Consider the following 18,355-nt stretch of genomic DNA (forward strand, 5'->3'; position numbering starts at 1 on the left):
AAATGACAGGGACCTGGGGAAAGGAAGAAGCGATATGGATCACCTTAAAAAGAGATGATAGAACCTCTGTCCACGTGGGTGTTGTCTACAGACCTCCGACACAATTGGAGGAATTAGATAAAGACCTGATCGCAGATATTCAAAAGTTGGGAAGCAAGAGAGTGGTGCTGTTGCTGGGAGATTTCAATCTGCCGGATGTAGATTGGAAGGTTCCCTCTGCGGAATCGGAAAGAAGTAGAGGGATCGTGGATGCTTTCCAAAGTGTTTTGCTCAGACAAATGGTGATGGAACCCACGAGGGAGGGAGCGACACTGGATCTGGTGCTCACAAATGGGGATAGCGTGTCAAATATCCGAGTGGGTGCCCACCTGGGCAGCAGTGACCATCAAACGGTTTGGTTTGATATGACAGCTAAAGTGGAGAGCGGCCACTCAAAACTTAAAGTCCTGGATTTCAAGCGTGCTGACTTTAGTAAAATGGGGGAATACCTGAGGAAGGAGATGATGGGCTGGGAGGAAATACGAGAAGTGGAAGGACAGTGGTCCAGGCTGAAAGAAGCTATAAATAGGGCCACGAACCTTTATGTAAGGAAAGTAAATAAAAGCAAGAGAAAAAGGAAACCGCTATGGTTCTCCAAGCAAGTGGTTGAGAAAATAAAGGCTAAAGAGTTGGCGTTCCAGAAATACAGAAAAACTCAAGAAAAGGAACACATGGAGGATTACCGGATGAAAATGAAAGAAGCCAAGAGAGAGATACGACTGGCAAAAGCGCAAGCGGAAGAACAAATGGCTAGAAGTGTAAGGAGGGGTGACAAAAATTTCTTCAGGTATATTAGTGAAAGGAGAATGACTAAAAAGGGAATTGTGAGACTAAAAGATACTGCGAACCGCTATGTGGAAAATGATGAAGAAAAAGCAAATTTGCTAAATAGATACTTTTGTTCTGTTTTCACAGAGGAAAATCCTGGAGAAGGACCGCGATGGACTGGAAATAATACAATTGAGAATGAAGTGGATAGAGCACCGTTCACGGAAGAAAGTGTGTATCAACAACTTGAAAAGCTAAAGGTGGACAAAGCCATGGGACCGGACGGGATCCACCCCAGGATATTGAGGGAGCTCAGAGAGGTTTTGGCGGGTCCTCTTAAAGATTTGTTTAATATATCCTTGCAGACGAGAAAGGTTCCGAGGGATTGGAGAACGGCGGAGGTGGTCCCTCTTCACAAAAGTGGTGATAGCGAAGAAGCTGGAAACTACAGGCCGGTAAGCCTCACTTCGGTTATTGGAAAAGTAATGGAAGCGATGCTGAAGGAAAGGATAGTGAATTTTCTGAAAGCCAATAAGTTGCAAGATCCGAGACAACATGGTTTTACCAAAGGGAAATCGTGCCAAACGAATCTCATTGAGTTCTTTGATTGGGTGACAGGAGAATTGAATCAGGGACGAGCTATGGACGTAATCTACTTAGATTTCAGCAAAGCTTTTGACACGGTTCCCCACAGGAGGCTCTTAAATAAACTGGAGGGGCTGAAGATAGGACCTGAAGTGGTGAACTGGATTAGGAACTGGTTGACGGACAGACGCCAGAGGGCGGTGGTGAATGGAATTCGCTAGGAGGAAGGAAAGGTGAGTTGTGGAGTGCCTCAGGGATCGGTGCTGGGGCCGATTCTGTTCAATATATTTGTGAGTGACATTGCCGAAGAGTTAGAAGGTAAAGTTTGCCTATTTGCGGATGATACTAAGATCTGTAACAGAGTGGACACCACGGAGGGAGTGGAAAACATGAAAAAGGATCTGAGGAAGCTAGAAGAATGGTCTAAGGTTTGGCAATTAAAATTCAATGCGAAGAAATGCAAAGTGATGCACTTAGGGAATAGAAATCCACGGGAGACGTATGTGTTAGGCGGGGAGAGTCTGATAGGTACGGACGGAGAGAGGGATCTTGGGGTGATAGTATCTGAGGATTTTAAGGCGACGAAACAGTGTGACAAGGCGGTGGCAGTAGCTAGAAGGTTGTTAGGCTGTATAGAGAGAGGTGTGACCAGCAGAAGAAAGGGGGTGTTGATGCCCCTGTATAAGTCGTTGGTGAGGCCCCACCTGGAGTATTGTGTTCAATTTTGGAGGCCGTATCTTGTTAAGGATGTAAAAAGAATTGAAGCGGTGCAAAGAAAAGCTACGAGAATAGTATGGGATTTGCGTTACAAGACGTATGAGGAGAGACTTGCTGAACTAAACATGTATACTCTGGAGGAAAGGAGAAACAGGGTGATATGATACAGACGTTCAAATATTTGAAAGGTATTAATCCGCAAACGAACCTTTTCCGGAGATGGGAAGGTGGTAGAACGAGAGGACATGAAATGAGTTTGAAGGGGGGCAGACTCAAGAAAAATGTCAGGAAGTATTTTTTCATGGAGAGAGTAGTGGATGCTTGGAATGCCCTCCCGCCGGAGGTGGTGGAAATGAAAATGGTAACGGAATTCAAACATGCATGGGATAAGCATAAAGGAATCCTGTGCCAAAGGAATGGATCCTCAGGAGCTTAGTCAAGATCGGGAGGCGGAGCTGGTGATTGGGAAGCTGGGATAGTGCTGGACAGACTTGTACGGTCTGTGTCAGAGCTGGTGGTGGGCAGCGGGACTGGTGGTTGGGAGGCGGGGATAGTGCTGGGCAGACTTATACGGTCTGTGCCAGAGCCGGTGGTTGGGAGGAGGGGCAGGTGGTTGGGAGGCGGGGATAGTGCTGGGCAGACTTATACGGTCTGTGCCCTGAAGAGCACAGGTACAAATCAAAGTAGGGTATACACAAAAAGCAGCAAATATGAGTTATCTTGTTGGGCAGACTGGATGGACCGTGCAGGTCTTTTTCTGCCGTCATCTACTATGTTACTATGTTGTGACTCTGGGCAAGTCACTTAACCCTCCATTGCCTCATGTAAGCCGCATTGAGCCTGCCATGAGTGGGAAAGCGCGGGGTACAAATGTAACAAAAAAAAAAAAAAAAATAGCCAGTGGCCAGGTTATGCCTAGATATTCAGTGCTGGTTGGTATCCAAATACTGGCAGTGAATATCCAGGCATTTAAAACGAACAAATTCACCACCATTAACACACCAAAACTGAGTCTTCCAATATCGGACACCCTAAAAATTCTTTTAGTTACCATTGACCGACACCTAACACTTGAGAGTCACTTGAAAAACACAACCAAAAAGATGTTGCACTCAGTGTGGAAACTAAAAAGAGTAAGACCTTTCTTCCCAAGGACCGTCTTCCACAACCTGGTACAATCAATGGTACTCAGTCATTTAGACTACTGCAATGCACTCTATGCTGGCTGCAAAGAGCAAATAATTAAGAAACTTTAGACAGCCCAGAACACTGCAGCCAGACTCATATTCGGTAAAACAATATATGAAAGTGCGAAACCCCTACGAGAAAAGCTACACTGGCTCCCTCTTAAGGAACACATCACCTTCAAAATATGTACCTTAGTTCATAAAATCATTCACGGAGATGCCCCAGCCTACATGTCAGACCTGATAGACTTACCACCCAGGAATGCTATAAAATCATCCCGCACATTCCTCAATCTTCACTTCCCGAACTGTAAAGGTCTAAAATACAAACTAATGCATGCATCAACCCTCTTCTACTTGAGTTCACAATTCTGGAACACACTGCCGCGCAACTTAAAAACGATTTATGAACTAGCTAACTTCCGCAGACTACTGAAGACCTATCTCTTTAACAAGGCATACCAAAATGATTAACAAAGGTGAACTCCTCCTCATTTATCCAGAATTGTCTTATAATACTTGCTTGCTGTACTATTATCATGCTTTATCATTATCATGTACCAAAAATCCTTATGTTATACTACATGTCTATTTTCTTATATATTTCCACTATCCATGATGTATTGTAAGCCACATTGAGCCTGCAAAGAGGTGGGAAAATGTGGTATACAAATGCAATAAATAAAAAACACAGCAGCTGGTGTTTAAATTAAACACCGACTGCTGTGGTTGAATAACGGGTGAAAGTTTGTACCTGAGGCAATAAAGGTTGAAGTGGTTTGCCCAATATTATAAGGAGATGGATGTTGCAAAGTAACGGCAGGTGCTGGAGGAGATTCTGTTCGTACGACAGTGATCCTAAGTACAAAGCAGAAGTAACAATGGAGTAGCTTAGTTAAGGCCCATACCTTAATCCAATAGAAAATATATGACTAGCCTTGAAGACTGCAGTCCATAGGTGGTCCTCAGCCAGGTTGAAAGAGCTTGAGCTATTGTGCTAAGAAGAATGGGCAAAAAGAGCACCATCCTGTTATGCAAAGTTAGTGAACACTTATTCTAAACAAATTGCAACTGCTATTGTTGAAAAAGGGGTTTCTACTACGTATTTAGAAGAGTTATGCAATCAAGCGTTTTTGGTTTCTTCTTTATTAATATTTCTGCCATTGTTTTTTTTTTTTCATGTTAAAAATGTAGTCAGTTGTGTGGATCAGTGAAACGTTCTTACTCTGTAATACATTTTGTACTGTTTTTTTTTTTTTTTAAGACAGCAGAATGTGGAAAATGTGTAATGATGTGAAGAGATTTGCAAGACATTATTTTCCTTTTAAGGTTATATAGCTTAGCATTTATATATTACAGGAACATTACAGCCTAGCCAACAGTTTGATCTGGCTAGGTTGAAATGCCTTAATAAACCCTGGCGATAACTGCTTGACTAGTTGATATGTGATTCGCTGGGTTTCTGTAGGATTAAAAGATGGTACATATATAAAGATCATTCTCCGAGGACAAGCAGGCTGCTTGTTCTCACTGATGGGGTGACGTCTACGGCACCCCCTCCAATCGGAATCTTCACTAGCAAAGACGTTTGCTAGCCCTCGCGCGCCGAAGCGCACCGCGCATGCGCGGCCGTCTTCCCGCCCGAACCGGCTCGTATTCGTCAGTCTTCTTTTGTCCGCGCTCGGGACAGTCGTGTTTTGCCGCCGTTTCGTGCCCCTCAGAGGACCCTCGCGCGTCTTTCGTGTTTTTCGAAAAAAAGAAAAAAAGAGAATACCTTTTTCCCTTATTTCCAGCTTTTTCCCAGCATAAGTTTTCTTTCGCTTTCGGGAGCGGCGTTGTTGGCCGCCCGCACGGGTTTTTTTCCCCCTTTTTGTCTCGGTGCCTCTTGTCATCATCGCGAATTTTGATTTCGCCGGCGCGATTTTTCCGCCCATGACATCGAAGCCTTCCAGCGGCTTCAAGAAGTGCACCCAGTGCGCCCGGATAATCTCGCTCACTGATAGGCACGCTGATAGTGTCTTTAGTGTCTGGGGGCTGGGCACCGCCCGCAGGCCTGTAGTCTCTGTGCTCTTTTGCAAAAGAGGACTCGGGTAGTGAGATTAGCCCAGTGGAACGTTCTGTTCTCCGGCGCTTCGACGGCATCGGCATCTAGAGATTTGTCGGGTGCATCGACGTTGGCAGCACCGAAGTCTTTGGGGATCGCATTGACGTCGACTGCATCGAGGCTTCTTCCTCCTGCATCGTCGGTACCGAGGCTTCGGAAGAGTGCGTCGGCGTCGGTGGTACCAGGACCCCCTCTGGTGCTGATGTCATCGGACGGTGGTGCTTCGTCTGGAGTCAGGTGAGGGCTGTCCATTCCCCTGCTGGTGGCGGTGAGCCTTTGGGTAGGTCTCCTGCCCTGAGGGCTCCTGCGGTACAGCCCCCCCCCCCCCCCCCCCCGGGATCAACCATCTTCGGCCCCGGCGAAGCGACGTCTGGATTCAACGTCCTCATCATCGGTACCGGGGAGCTCCGGTGACATGCTTCGCTCGAAGAAGTCGAAGAAGTATCGTCACCGGTCACCTTCCCGACTTGGTACCGGGAGCTCTGGGTCGCCGAGGGCATCTGCACCGGGAGGACCGCTCACCCTCCATCCAGGAGGTGTCGGTGCGCTCTGCCTCGGACAGCCCGGTACTGCCTCCATGCCCGGAACAGATTCTGACCTCGACGCCTGCACCGGCTCCTCAGTCTTTCTCTACAGCCGCTCTGCATGAGAGTCTCGGGGCCGTTCTTCCTGGCATTCTGGAAGACCTGTTGTGCCCTTCTCCTCTGGTACCGGTGCCTCTTGCGGTACCGGTTTTGGCTGCCTCCCAGGTGGACTCCCCGACGACGTCGGGGGAGGGAGCTTTGCCGCTGCCGGCCAGGGAGTCCACCTCTCGACGCTCCCACCGTGGCCGTGGTTCCACTGAGTCGAGACGGACACGGCTTCAGACACAGGTCCGTGAACTTGTGTCTGATACCGATGATGAGCCTCGTGGGAGGCAGAGGAAGACATCAGATATTTCTCTGACCAAGAGTCTGATGGCCTTCCTTCTGACCCCACTCCCTCCCCTGAAAGGCAGCTTTCTCCTCCCGAGAGTCTGTCTTTTGCGGCCTTTGTCCAGGAGATGTCTACGGCCATCCCCTTCCCGGTGGTTGTGGAGGATGAGCCAAGGGCTGAAATGTTTGAGCTCTTGGACTATCCTTCTCCACCTAAGGAAGCGTCCACAGTACCCATGCATCATGTCCTGAAAAAGACATTGCTGGCGAACTGGACGAAGCCTCTAACTAATCCCCACATTCCCAAAAAGATAGAATCCCAATATTGGATCCATGGCGACCCAGAGCTGATGCGCACTCAGTTGCCTCACGACTCTGGTGTGGTGGATCTGGCCCTGAAGAAGGCTAAGAGTTCTAGGGAGCATGCTTCGGCGCCCCCGGGCAAAGACCCCAGAACCTTAGACTCCTTTGGGAGGAAGGCCTACCATTCTTCCATGCTCGTGGCCAAGATTCAGTCTTACCAGCTCTACACGAGCATCCATTTGCGGAATAATGTGTGGAAGCTGGCGGACTTGGTGGACCAGCTCCCTTCTGAGCAAGCCAAGCCGTTTCAGGAGGTGGTTAGGCAGCTGAAGGCATGTAGAAAATTCCTGGCCAGAGGGGTATTTGATACCTTTGATGTTGCGCCAAGGGCCACTGCTCAAGGTGTGGTGATGCGCAGACTCTCATGGCTGCGTGCCTCCGACCTGGAGAATAGGATCCAGCAGCGGATTGCGGACTCCCCTTGCCGTGCGGACAACATTTTTGGAGAAAAAGTTGAACAGGTGGTAGAACAGCTCCACCAGTGGGATAACGCTTTCGACAAATTCTCCCGCCGGCAGCCTTCAGCATCTACCTCATCAGGTAGGCGTTTTTATGGGGGAAGGAGGACTGTTCCCTACTCTTCTGGTAAGCGTAGGTACAACCCTCCCTCTTGACAGCCTGCGGCCCAGGCTAAGCCCCAGCGCGCTCGCTCTCGTCAGCAGCGTGCGCCTCAGCAAGGCCCCTCAGCTTCCCAGCAAAAGCAGGGGGTGAGCTTTTGACTGGCTCCAGCAGAGCATAGCCGATGTCAAAGTGTCCGTGCCGGACGATCTCCGATCGGGGGGAGGTTGAAAGTTTTTCACCAAAGGTGGCCTCTTATAACCTCCGACCAGTGGGTTCTCCAAATAGTCCGGCAAGGATACGCCCTCAATTTGGCCTCCATGCCTCCAAATTGCCCACCGGGAACTCAGTCTTTCAGCTTCCAGCACAAGCAGGTACTTGCAGAGGAACTCTCCGCCCATCTCAGCGCCAATGCGGTCGAGCCCGTGCCACCGGGGCAAGAAGGGCTGGGATTCTATTCCAGGTACTTCCTTGTGGAAAAGAAAACAGGGGAGATGCGTCCCATCCTAGACCTCAGGGCCCTGAACAAATATCTGGTCAAGGAAAAGTTCAGGATGCTTTCCCTGGGCACCCTCCTTCCCATGATTCAGGAAAACTACTGGCTATGCTCTCTGGACTTGAAGGACGCCTACACGCACATCCCGATACTGCCAGCTCACAGACAGTATCTGCGATTTCAGCTGGGCACACGTCACTTCCAGTACTGTGTGCTACCCTTTGGGCTCGCCTCCGCGCCCAGGGTGTTCACAAAGTGTCTGGCTGTGGTAGCAGCAGCGCTCCGTAGGCTTGGGGTGCACGTGTTCCCCTATCTCGACGATTGGCTGGTGAAGAACATATCCGAGGCAGGAGCTCTACAGTCCATGCAGATGACTATTCGCCTCCTGGAGCTACTGGGGTTTGTGATAAATTATCCAAAGTCCCACCTTCTCCCAGTGCAAAGACTCGAATTCATTGGAGCTCCGCTGGATTCTCGGACGGCTCGTGCCTATCTCCCAGAGATGAGAGCCAACAACTTGTTGTCCCTCGTCTCGCGGGTGCGAGCGTCCCAGCAGATCACAGCTCGGCAGATGTTGAGATTGCTCGGCCACATGGCCTCCACAGTTCATGTGACTCCCATGGCTCGTCTTCGCATGCGACCTGCTCAATGGACCCTAGCTTCCCAGTGGTTTCAGGCTGCTGGGGATCTAGAGGACGTGATCCACCTGTCCACGAGTTTTCTCAAATTCCTACACAGGTGGACGATTTGGTCCAATTTGACTCTGGGACGCCCTTTCCAAATTCCTCAGCCGCAAAAAGTGCTCACTACGGATGCGTCTCTCCTGGGGTGGGGAGCTCATGTCGATGGGCCTCACACCCAGGGAAGCTGGTTCCTCCAGGAACAAGGTCTACAGATCAATCTCCTGGAGTTACGAGCGGTCTGGAACGCTCTAAAGGCTTTCAGAGATCGGCTGTCCCACCAAATTATCCAAATTCAGACAGACAACCAGGTTGCCATGTATTACATCAACAAGCAGGGGGGCACCGGATCTCGCCCCCTGTGTCAGGAAGCCGTCAGCATGTGGCTGTGGGCTCACCGTTACGGCATGTTTCTCCAAGCCACATATCTGGCAGGCGTAAACAGTTTGGCCGACAGGTTGAGCAGGATTATGCAACCTCACGAGTGGTCACTCAACTCCAGAGTAGTGCGCCAGATCTTCCAAGTGTGGGGCACCCCCTTGGTAGATCTCTTGGCATCTCGAGCCAACCACCAGGTCCCTCAGTTCTGTTCCAGACTTCAGGCCCACGGCCGACTGGCAGCGGATGCCTTCCTACTGGATTGAGGGGAAGGCCTGCTGTATGCTTATCCTCCCATACCTCTGGTGGGGAAGACTTTGTTGAAACTCAAGCAAGACCGAGGCACCATGATTCTGATTGCTCCTTTTTGGCCGCGTCAGATCTGGTTCCCTCTTCTTCTGGAGTTGTTCTCCAAAGAACCGTGGAGATTGGAGTGTTTTCCGACCCTCATCACCCAGAACGTAGGGGCGCTTCTGCATCCCAGCCTCCAGTCTCTGGCTCTCACGGCCTGTATGTTAAGAGCGTAGATTTTGCCTCTTTAGGTCTGTCAGAGGGTGTCTCCCATGTCTTGCTTGCTTCCAGGAAAGATTCCACTAAGAGGAGTTACTTCTTTTTATGGAGGAGGTTTGCCGTCTGGTATGACAGCAAGGCCTTAGATCCTCGCTCTTGTCCTACACAGACCCTGCTTGACTATCTTCTGCACTTGTCTGAGTCTGGTCTCAAGACCAACTCTGTAAGGGTTCACCTTAGCGCAATCAGTGAATACCATTACCGTGTGGGAAGGTAAGCCGATCTCGGGATAGCCTTTAGTTGTTTGCTTTATGAGAGGTTTGCTTCTGTCAAAGCCCCCCATCAAACCTCCTACAGTGTCATGGGATCTCAATGTCGTTCTCACCCAGCTGATGAAACCTCCTTTTGAGCCACTGAATTCATGCCATCTGAAGTACTTGACCTGGAAGGTCATTTTCTTGGTGGCAGTTACTTCAGCTCGTAGAGTCAGTGAGCTTCAGGCCCTGGTAGCCCAGGCCCCTTACACCAAATTTCATCATAACAGAGTAGTCCTCCGCACTCACCCTAATTTCTTGCCGAAGGTAGTGTCGGAGTTCCTTCTGAACCAGTCAATTGTCTTGCCAACATTCTTTCCCCGTCCGCATTCCTGCCCTGCTGAACGTCAGCTGCACACATTGGACTGCAAAAGAGCATTGGCCTTCTATCTGGAGCAGACACAGCCCAACAGACAGTCCGCCCAAATGTTTGTTTCTTTTGAACCCAACAGGAGGGGAGTGGCTGTGGGGAAACGCACCATATGCAGTTGGCTAGCAGATTGCATTTCCTTCACTTACGCCCAGGCTGGGCTGGCTCTTGAGGGTCATGTCACGGCTCACAATGTTAGAGCCATGGCAGCGTCAGTGGCCCACTTGAAGTCAGCCACTATTGAAGAGATCTGCAAAGCTGTGACGTGGTCATCTGTCCACACATTCACATCTCATTACTGCCTGCAGCAGGATACCAGACGCGACAGTCTGTTCGGGCAGTCGGTGCTTCAGAATCTGTTTGGGGTTTGAATCCAACTCCACCCCCCTAGGCCCACTTTTTATTCTGTTCCAGGCTACACTCTCAGTTAGTTGAATAAGATGTTAGGTCAATCTCAGTTATGTCATCGCCGGTGCGAGGCCCAATTGACCATGTTTGTTGTTTTGAGTGAGCCTGGGGGCTAGGGATACCCCATCAGTGAGAACAAGCAGCCTGCTTGTCCTCGGAGAAAGCGAATGCTACATACCTGTAGAGGGTATTCTCCAAGGACAGCAGGTTGATTGTTCTCACAAACCCGCCCGACTCTCCTTTGGAGATGTGTCTTCCCTTGTCTTTGTCTTGCTACATACGGGACTGACGAACACGAGCCGGTTCGGGCGGGAAGACGGCCACGCATGCGCGGTGTGCATCGGTGCGTGAGGGCTAGCAAACATCTTTGCTAGTGAAGATTCCGATTGGAGGGGGTGCCGTGGACGTCACCCATCAGTGAGAACAATCAGCCTGCTGTCCTCGGAGAATACCCTCTACAGGTATGTAGCATTCGCTTTATAGAGCAAAGACCATAAAGATGACTATGGTATGTCTATTGTGTGTCTTTTTCAGGCTTTGTTGGAACAGGATATTTTCCATCGTTCACTGATGGCATGCTGTCTTGAAATTGTACTATTTGCATACAGCTCTCCACGGATTTTTCCTTGGATCATTGAATTTCTCAGTCTGAGGCCTTTTTATTTCTACAAGGTAATATTTCTAATGCTTTCAATGATCTCAATAGCAATCCAAATGACTTGCTACAGATAGCAAGTAATGATAGTTTCCTTAGCGGCTTTCCAGACCAGTCAAGACACTTGGGTTACGCACTCCTACCAGCAGATGGAAACTGAGAACACTGAGAATTGTATAACAACCCTGTGCATTCCCAGCCAGCCAGTATTTCTCAGGCTCCCAGCAGATTGTGGATGTGCAGTCTGAGCCAGTCTGTAGGTCCTGGATAGTGAGTTTGGTTTTAATCTGCTTGTCTTTGATTATTAAAAACAAACAAACAAAAAGATTTTTGTCACTGATCTTGGGCGTGCTGGTCCATGGGGGGCCACTTCCCCCCCCCCCCCCCCCCCCAGGGCTGTTACACCTAGAAGGCCGAGCCCCCCCCCCCCCCCCCCCCCCCCGTAGCCGATCCAAAATGGCTGCAGCAAGAGGTATTGTTAGTAATAGGACATTACCTCATATACTAAACAAAAATGCAGTGAATCTAGTGTATAAGGTAATTCAAATACAAATCTAATTAAAAATACTAGATCTAGCTGGGTCACAAGTATATATATTTTTTAAAGGAGAAAATTCCTCAGAAACCTGTCCGACTTAACAAAGTCTCAGGCTTACAACTGGTAAAATCAAGAGCCGTTGCCACGTTTCTATCATGGGGATTGACAGTGATTCTCCTTTTCTTTTATTTTAAAGTGCTTGGTGCTTGTGTTTCAAAAATAGCATTCTTATCAAATCTCAAAAAAATGCTAGATGCAAGCGCCAACGAAAGAATGTTATAATGGTTTTGTTTTGCTCCGTGGTATGACCGCACCTCGAGTACTGTGTGCAGTTGTGGTGACAACATCTCAAAACAGCAGAAATAGAAAAAGCACAGGGAAGGGCTACAAAAATGATAAAGGGAATTGGAAAATTTCCCTATGTGGAAAGGCTAACAGGCTAGGGCTCTTCAGCTTGGAGAAGAAATGGCTGAGGGGATAAATGATAGAAATCTGTAAAATACTGAGTGGAATGAGTAGATGTGAGTTGCTTGTTTACCCATTCTAAAAATACTAGGACTTGGGAACATGCAATGAAGCTACCAAGTAGTAAATTTAAAACAAACCAGAGAAAATATGTCTCACTGAACATGTAATTAAAGTCTGGAATTCATTTCCAGAGAATGTGGTAAAAGCAGTTAGCTCAGCAGGGTTTTATAAATGTTTAGATAATTTCCTAAAAGAAAAGTCCATAAGCCATTATTAAGATGGACCTGGAAAAAGCCACTGCTTATTTCTAGGATAAACAAACATATAGTAGCAGAGGATTTTAGACAAGTCAGCTTGGTGAATTGACTAAGCAGGGTTGAGTCTCATATGACTAACACGGCTGTTTTTATTTCACTCTCCGGTGAATCTTTGCTCGTGTATGTGTTTTAATCATAGACTCGTCCCCCACCTACCTATATCTTTTTTTTTCTTTTTTAAATAGTTTTTAAACATATATCTAATTGCAAATTCTTAGTTCCTTTCATAACAGTTTGCTAAGCACACAGCACTTATCTGTACTTATTGGTGAGCTCATGCACCCCACCCCAACAGGTGCTTGTTTCGCTATGCTTTATTTCTAGAATAAGCAGGTGCCTGTTTCGCTATGCTTTATTTCTAGGATAAGCAGCATAAAATCTGTTTTACTCTTGTGGGATCTTGCCAGGTACTTGTGACCTGAATTGGCTACTGTTGGAGACAGGATACTGGGCTTGATGGACCTTCGGTTTATCCCAGTATGGCAAGGCTTATGTTTTTTTGCTTATGCTCTTATGTGTGGGTGTGTTGGCCAGGGTGTGTTTTGCTGGGCTGAGCGCCTTCTGGATTCCCCTCCACCTGATCAACAAGAGGAAGGGAATAGCGTGATCAACAAAACTCTTCCAAAAACCAAGGAGATGAGATGGAAATGTTTATACTTTATCCTTTATTTAAATGGACTCGACACGGCACCGTGTTTTGGCAGTAGTGCCTGCCTCAGGAGTCTGGAAATTGTAATAACTGATAAATACATGTACATTAAAATGTATCTATGTAAACAAGAATATAAGAATGTATAAAAATATTAAAAACACCTATATACACATATGACAACATAAAGACTTTCAAGTGAACAAGGAGTTTCGGATAAAAACAAGAGAAGAGTGAAAAGGAAAAAGAAACACAAATGTTGCAGAATAAAGATTACAGTGCAAACGTAATGAGTTTTGTTTTTTAAAGTTGTATGTAAATCTAGACAATGGACAGAATTCAAATTAGATAAAAGGCTGACCTGTATGTTGTTGTAGCACAAAAACAAACTGAGAGTTTTGCAAAAGAGAATGGTAAAACCAGGCACAAGTCTGCAATGGAGAACATGAATAAATAACAGCACGTTTGCATGTGATGATAAAAATACAATCATTTTTATCGTAACACAGGTATCTTATTTTACTGGTATCTGAAGTAAAGTCATAGTAATAAGGAAGCATATATTTGCAATAAGTAATACAGGGAGCTAAGACTAAAATTCTACTCTGTGGAAATTCTAAAACAATTGTGAAATAAGAGTAACCGAAAGAGAACATTTCTGTATGCATTCTAAATTTTGATAAGCGTGAAAGGAGAGAGAGTGCCAAATGGTGTCCAAGTCAGTAGATGTGTAATGTAATATCTGTGGAAGAAGAGTGAGACAGTGAGAACAGTGAGAAGTGTCAATATGCATTGGAAATGATTTCAGAGAAAATAACACTCGAACCCCCCTACCTAACACTCGAAACCCACGCAAACAATACAACCAAGAAGATGTTCTACGGCATGTGGAAATTGAAAAGGATAAGACCATTCTTCCCAAGATTTGTCTTCCGCAGCCTAGTGCAATCCCTCGTCCTCAGCCACCTGGACTACTGCAACTCACTATACGCGGGCTGCAAAGAGCAAATAATGAGGAAACTTCAAACAGCCCAGAACACAGCAGCCAGGCTCATCCTCGGAAAACCAAGATACGAAAGGGCGAAACCACTACGAGAGAAATTACATTGGCTTCCACTTAAGGAACGCGTTACTTTCAAAGTTTGCACACTAGTCCATAAGATCATCTACGGCGAAGCCCCAGCCTACATGTCTGAACTAATAGACCTACCACCCAGAAACGCTAAAAGGTCATCCCGAACATACCTCAACCTCCACTTCCCCACTTGCAAGGGCCTGAAATACAAGACGCTACACGCGTCAACCTTTTCCCACATGAGCACGCAGGCCTGGAATACACTACCGCGCAACCTAAGAATGATTAACGAACAAGCTTCCTTCCGAAAACTACTGAAGACGAACCTGTTTGAACAAACTTACGGAAAGAACCAAAACACATAGAGTCCATACTCAATGTTCATCAATGCAACATACATCCACTTCAGATCCCTCATCCTGTAATCAATTGTCCCACTGTCTCCTCCCAGTGTTCCTATGTTGATGTCCCATTGTTATATTCCTAATGATAATCGAATGTCTCACACAACTCTGCACAATGTATTCCATATTCAAGTTGTTACAAATGTATTTCTACTATTCATATCTTATTGTAAGCCACACTGAGCCCACAAAGAGGTGGGAAAATGTGGGATACAAATGCAATAAATAAATAAATAAATAAATTGAGAATGCAAGTATTGTGCAGTGTAGGGAAAAAGTGAATCAGATGTCACAGTGGCGAAATATATAGATGATATATTAACATACCTTTTAAAAGACTAGTGATGCCCAGCGTGAGAAACAGTCGTACACAAAGGCAAACAAAAAAAGCTGAAAAGAAAGCACAAAACAAAGAGAAGATTATACTGAAGAGCACTGAGATTATTTATAATCAATAGTGGCTATGAAATGTCCCACAAAAAAAGAGGGTGGGGGAAGACGCTGAGAGAAATACATTGGCAGGAGAAAATGTATGTGAAAGGGAACCGCCATGAAGTGGAAAACAACTGGGCTATAATAATAGTACTATGCAGCTAATTGGCATCTTTTATATTCAGATTGCCTTATCCTGCTTCCTGTACGCACTTTGTTCCCGCATTTTTTCACTCTAACTGTATCCTTTTTCACTGTGTGTTAAACTTGTTTTTCTTCCATCCTTTTTTTCCAGTTAGCAAATGGTAAAGGGAAGGAGGAAAGGGAATGGGACTTGATATACTTCCTTTCTGTGGTTTTTGCAACTACATTCAAAACGGTTTACATATATTCGGGTACTTATTTTGTACCTGTATTTTGTACAGATTCACAAGCCATAATGAGCCTTTAATACACCCCTTTTTTCCTTCTCCATTACTCATTTTTAATTTGTTACCACTTTTTATTATTTACAGCTACATGTGCATGTACTGCACAGTACTTTTATTATAGCCCACCTGTTTTCCAGGAGTCTTTCTCTCTGCCACACCCTGCCCCCTTTGCTGTAATTTTCTGTTTCTGCAAGGGCACAGCAGAGAGAAGGACTCCTGGGCTGACACAGAGCAGGCAGCTGAATGTGAAACGCTGCTTCTGTTAGTGCTCCGAAGGGGAAAGTCAGGTTGAAAGGTATATCGGGGGTGGGGGGGTGGGGGGGAGAGGGATGGAAGATGCTCAGGACAGCTGCCACTGGAAGCGTAGGTGGAGGACGAGGAAGCGGCGGTGGCGAGAGAGAGTAGCTCAGGAGAGCTGCCGATGGAGGCTTGCTCATGGGGATCAGGTGAAAAAAGGTGCAGGCACGCCATACCCCTGCATACTAGCACAAAAAAAAGCCATGGGTATAAGCATAATTAACTAAGGGCATCATTTACATGAGAATTGAATAAGCTTCACATTCAGTTCACGGTAATCAATAGCACCACTTTGTAAAAGGAGACCAAAATTTGAAACACCTTGTAACCCTATGGGTTAAATTTTAAAAGATTACCTGGCTCCTTCTAGATCTGGTGTAGAGACAGTGAGCAGCAGTGCAGTGAAACTGAGTAGTCTGTGTGCATGCGCTGAGTGATCCGCATGCTGATGGAACTTTCAGGAGAGTGACAAACAGCTCAGGCTGGCAGTTGGGAAGGAGCTGTATTGGTGAGAACATGTTACTAGGGAAAGACTGGAAGAAAATTGATGCTGGAGATCATCACCTGAAAGAAAAGGCGCCCACCGTTCAAGAGAGCCAGAGAGAGAAAACAAAGAGAGCAGCTAAGTGACTGAAACTATTTTACAAAGTGCACATAAGAGAAAATAGTAAAGGAAACTTGAACAATAAGTGAGAGATAACTAAAAGAAGAAAAAAGGAGTAGAGGAAAACTTACGTGTTGGGATCCTTCGGGGTCTCCTGGGGTCTGAGGGACAGGAGAGGAGAGACTTTGAAGAGTCTGGTGTTTTGTGGAATTGAATGTACTTAAATGATTTATGTAACTAATATTTATACTTAACTGAGGATGCTCTCAATGTTTCTAGAGACTAAACTGATTTGTGTTGCTAACCTGTAATTGGAATACATATGTTAAATTTGCAAGTTGATAAAATTTCATTAGCATCAAACCTATAAATGGCAAGTGACCGACTCACCTGCAAATGCGCAGTAGAGACTTCCCTCTCTGTCCCGCTCCCGCGTCAAGACGTGATGACGGGGGGAGGGGGGCGGGACAGAGAGGGAAACTGCGCAGAAGGGGAGGGAGGGAACCGCTGACGTCGCTGCCCGCCCCCCCCCCCCAAGGTAGCCGCTACCACCCCCCCCCCCCCGGAGTCGCCACCACCCCCCCTTCACCCAGCCCGGGCCCTCTCTTCGTTATTCAACTTACAGCAGCGCCGAAACATCAGCAAGCAGCTCAGCTTCAGCTCCCATCGGCCTTCCTTCCCTGCCTGTGCCCCGCCCTCGCCGACGTGACGTCACACGAGGGCGAGGCACAGGCAGTGAAGGAAGGCCAACGGGAGCTGCTGCTTGCTGCTGTTTTGGCGCTGCTCTAAGTTGAATAACGAAGAGAGGGCCCGGGCCGGGTGAAGGGGGGGGGCGGGGGCGACTCCGGGGTGGGGGGGCGGTAGCGGCTACCTTGGGGGGGGAGGGGACATGGGAGGTCTCAGAGGAGGGGGGGCCTTGGAGCTGGGAGGGCTGGACTGAAGGGGGCCTTCCAGCTGGCTGGGAAGAAGGCACCGGGGGGGGGGGGGGCTGGGGGCCTTGGAACTGGGAGGGAGGGCAGGGGGCCCCTTACAGTTGTGAGGGAATGGGGCCCCTTACAGTTGTGAGGGAGAGCAGGGGGCCTTGGAACTGGGAGGGAGGGCAGGGGACTTTGGAACTGGGAGGGAGGGCAGGGGGCCTTGGGAGCTGGGGGGGAGGGCCTGGGGCCTTGGAACTGGGAGGGAGGGAGGGCGGGCAGGGGGCCTTGCAGCTGGGAAGGGGGGAGGACTGGAGCCTTGGAGCTGGGAGGGAGGGACAGAGGGGGCCTTGGAGCTGGCAGGGAAGGAGGATGGCAGGGGGCCTTGCAGCTGCAACGGGAGGGGGGCCTTGGGGGAAAAAAAACATTCCAATACGCGCCCGTTTTAACGGGCTTAACGGCTAGTTTAAATATAATTCACTAATAAAAAAATATTTTCTTTTTATTGTTAAACTCCCTGGTTGGTGTTGAGTCATTTGGGGGAAACACTGTGACATATTTGGTACCATCATTGTAATACCTTGCTCTGCCACCAGGGGGTTTACAACCTTATCAGCACAAAAAGACATAAAAATAATTTCTCACCCAAAGATAAGTTCCTCGATGGTCTATATCAATGGGAGGCAAAGCTGTAAATAGCTGTACCTTTGTGCTGACATTGATTGAAACATAGCTCGATTGAGGTCAAAAACATTTTTTAAAAAAATAACAAAACCAGCCCGATTTAAGAGAAGGGGGACAATTCTAATAGTTTCAGTGATCTCAGTAGCAATCTAAATGATGCACTGTAATTACCAAGTAATGATATTGTAATTCTTGATCTCCCCTTGAATATTGTGAGCAGTTCTGGTTCCTGCATCTCAAAAAAGATATAACAGAATTAGAAAAGGTACAAAGAAGGGCAACGTCAGTAGTAAAGGAGATAGGATGACTTCCCCATGAGTGGAATGGGTAGACACGAATCACTTGTTTACCCTTTCCAAAATACATGGACTAGGGAGCTCGCAATGAAGCTTCTGTAGTAAAATAAGTCAGAAAAATATCTCTTCACTCAGTGTTTATGTAAACTCTGGAATTTGTTGACAGATTACATGGTAAAAGTACTGTGAAGCTAGATGTA

At 47.2% G+C, this 18,355-nt stretch overlaps 1 protein-coding gene across 1 annotated transcript in view; it reads left to right on the forward strand.

Moving 5' to 3' along the window:
* The window catches only part of RBL1 (RB transcriptional corepressor like 1), a 389,513-nt gene that overhangs the window by 180,249 nt on the left and 190,909 nt on the right, over positions 1 to 18,355 (forward strand). Inside the window, 1 exon segment of the mRNA XM_030211607.1 lies at positions 10,926 to 11,063. Within this exon segment, the coding sequence (XP_030067467.1) occupies positions 10,926 to 11,063 (138 nt within the window).

This window comes from Microcaecilia unicolor, chromosome 8 (genome assembly GCF_901765095.1).
Source record: "Microcaecilia unicolor chromosome 8, aMicUni1.1, whole genome shotgun sequence".
Classification (NCBI taxonomy): domain Eukaryota; kingdom Metazoa; phylum Chordata; class Amphibia; order Gymnophiona; family Siphonopidae; genus Microcaecilia; species Microcaecilia unicolor.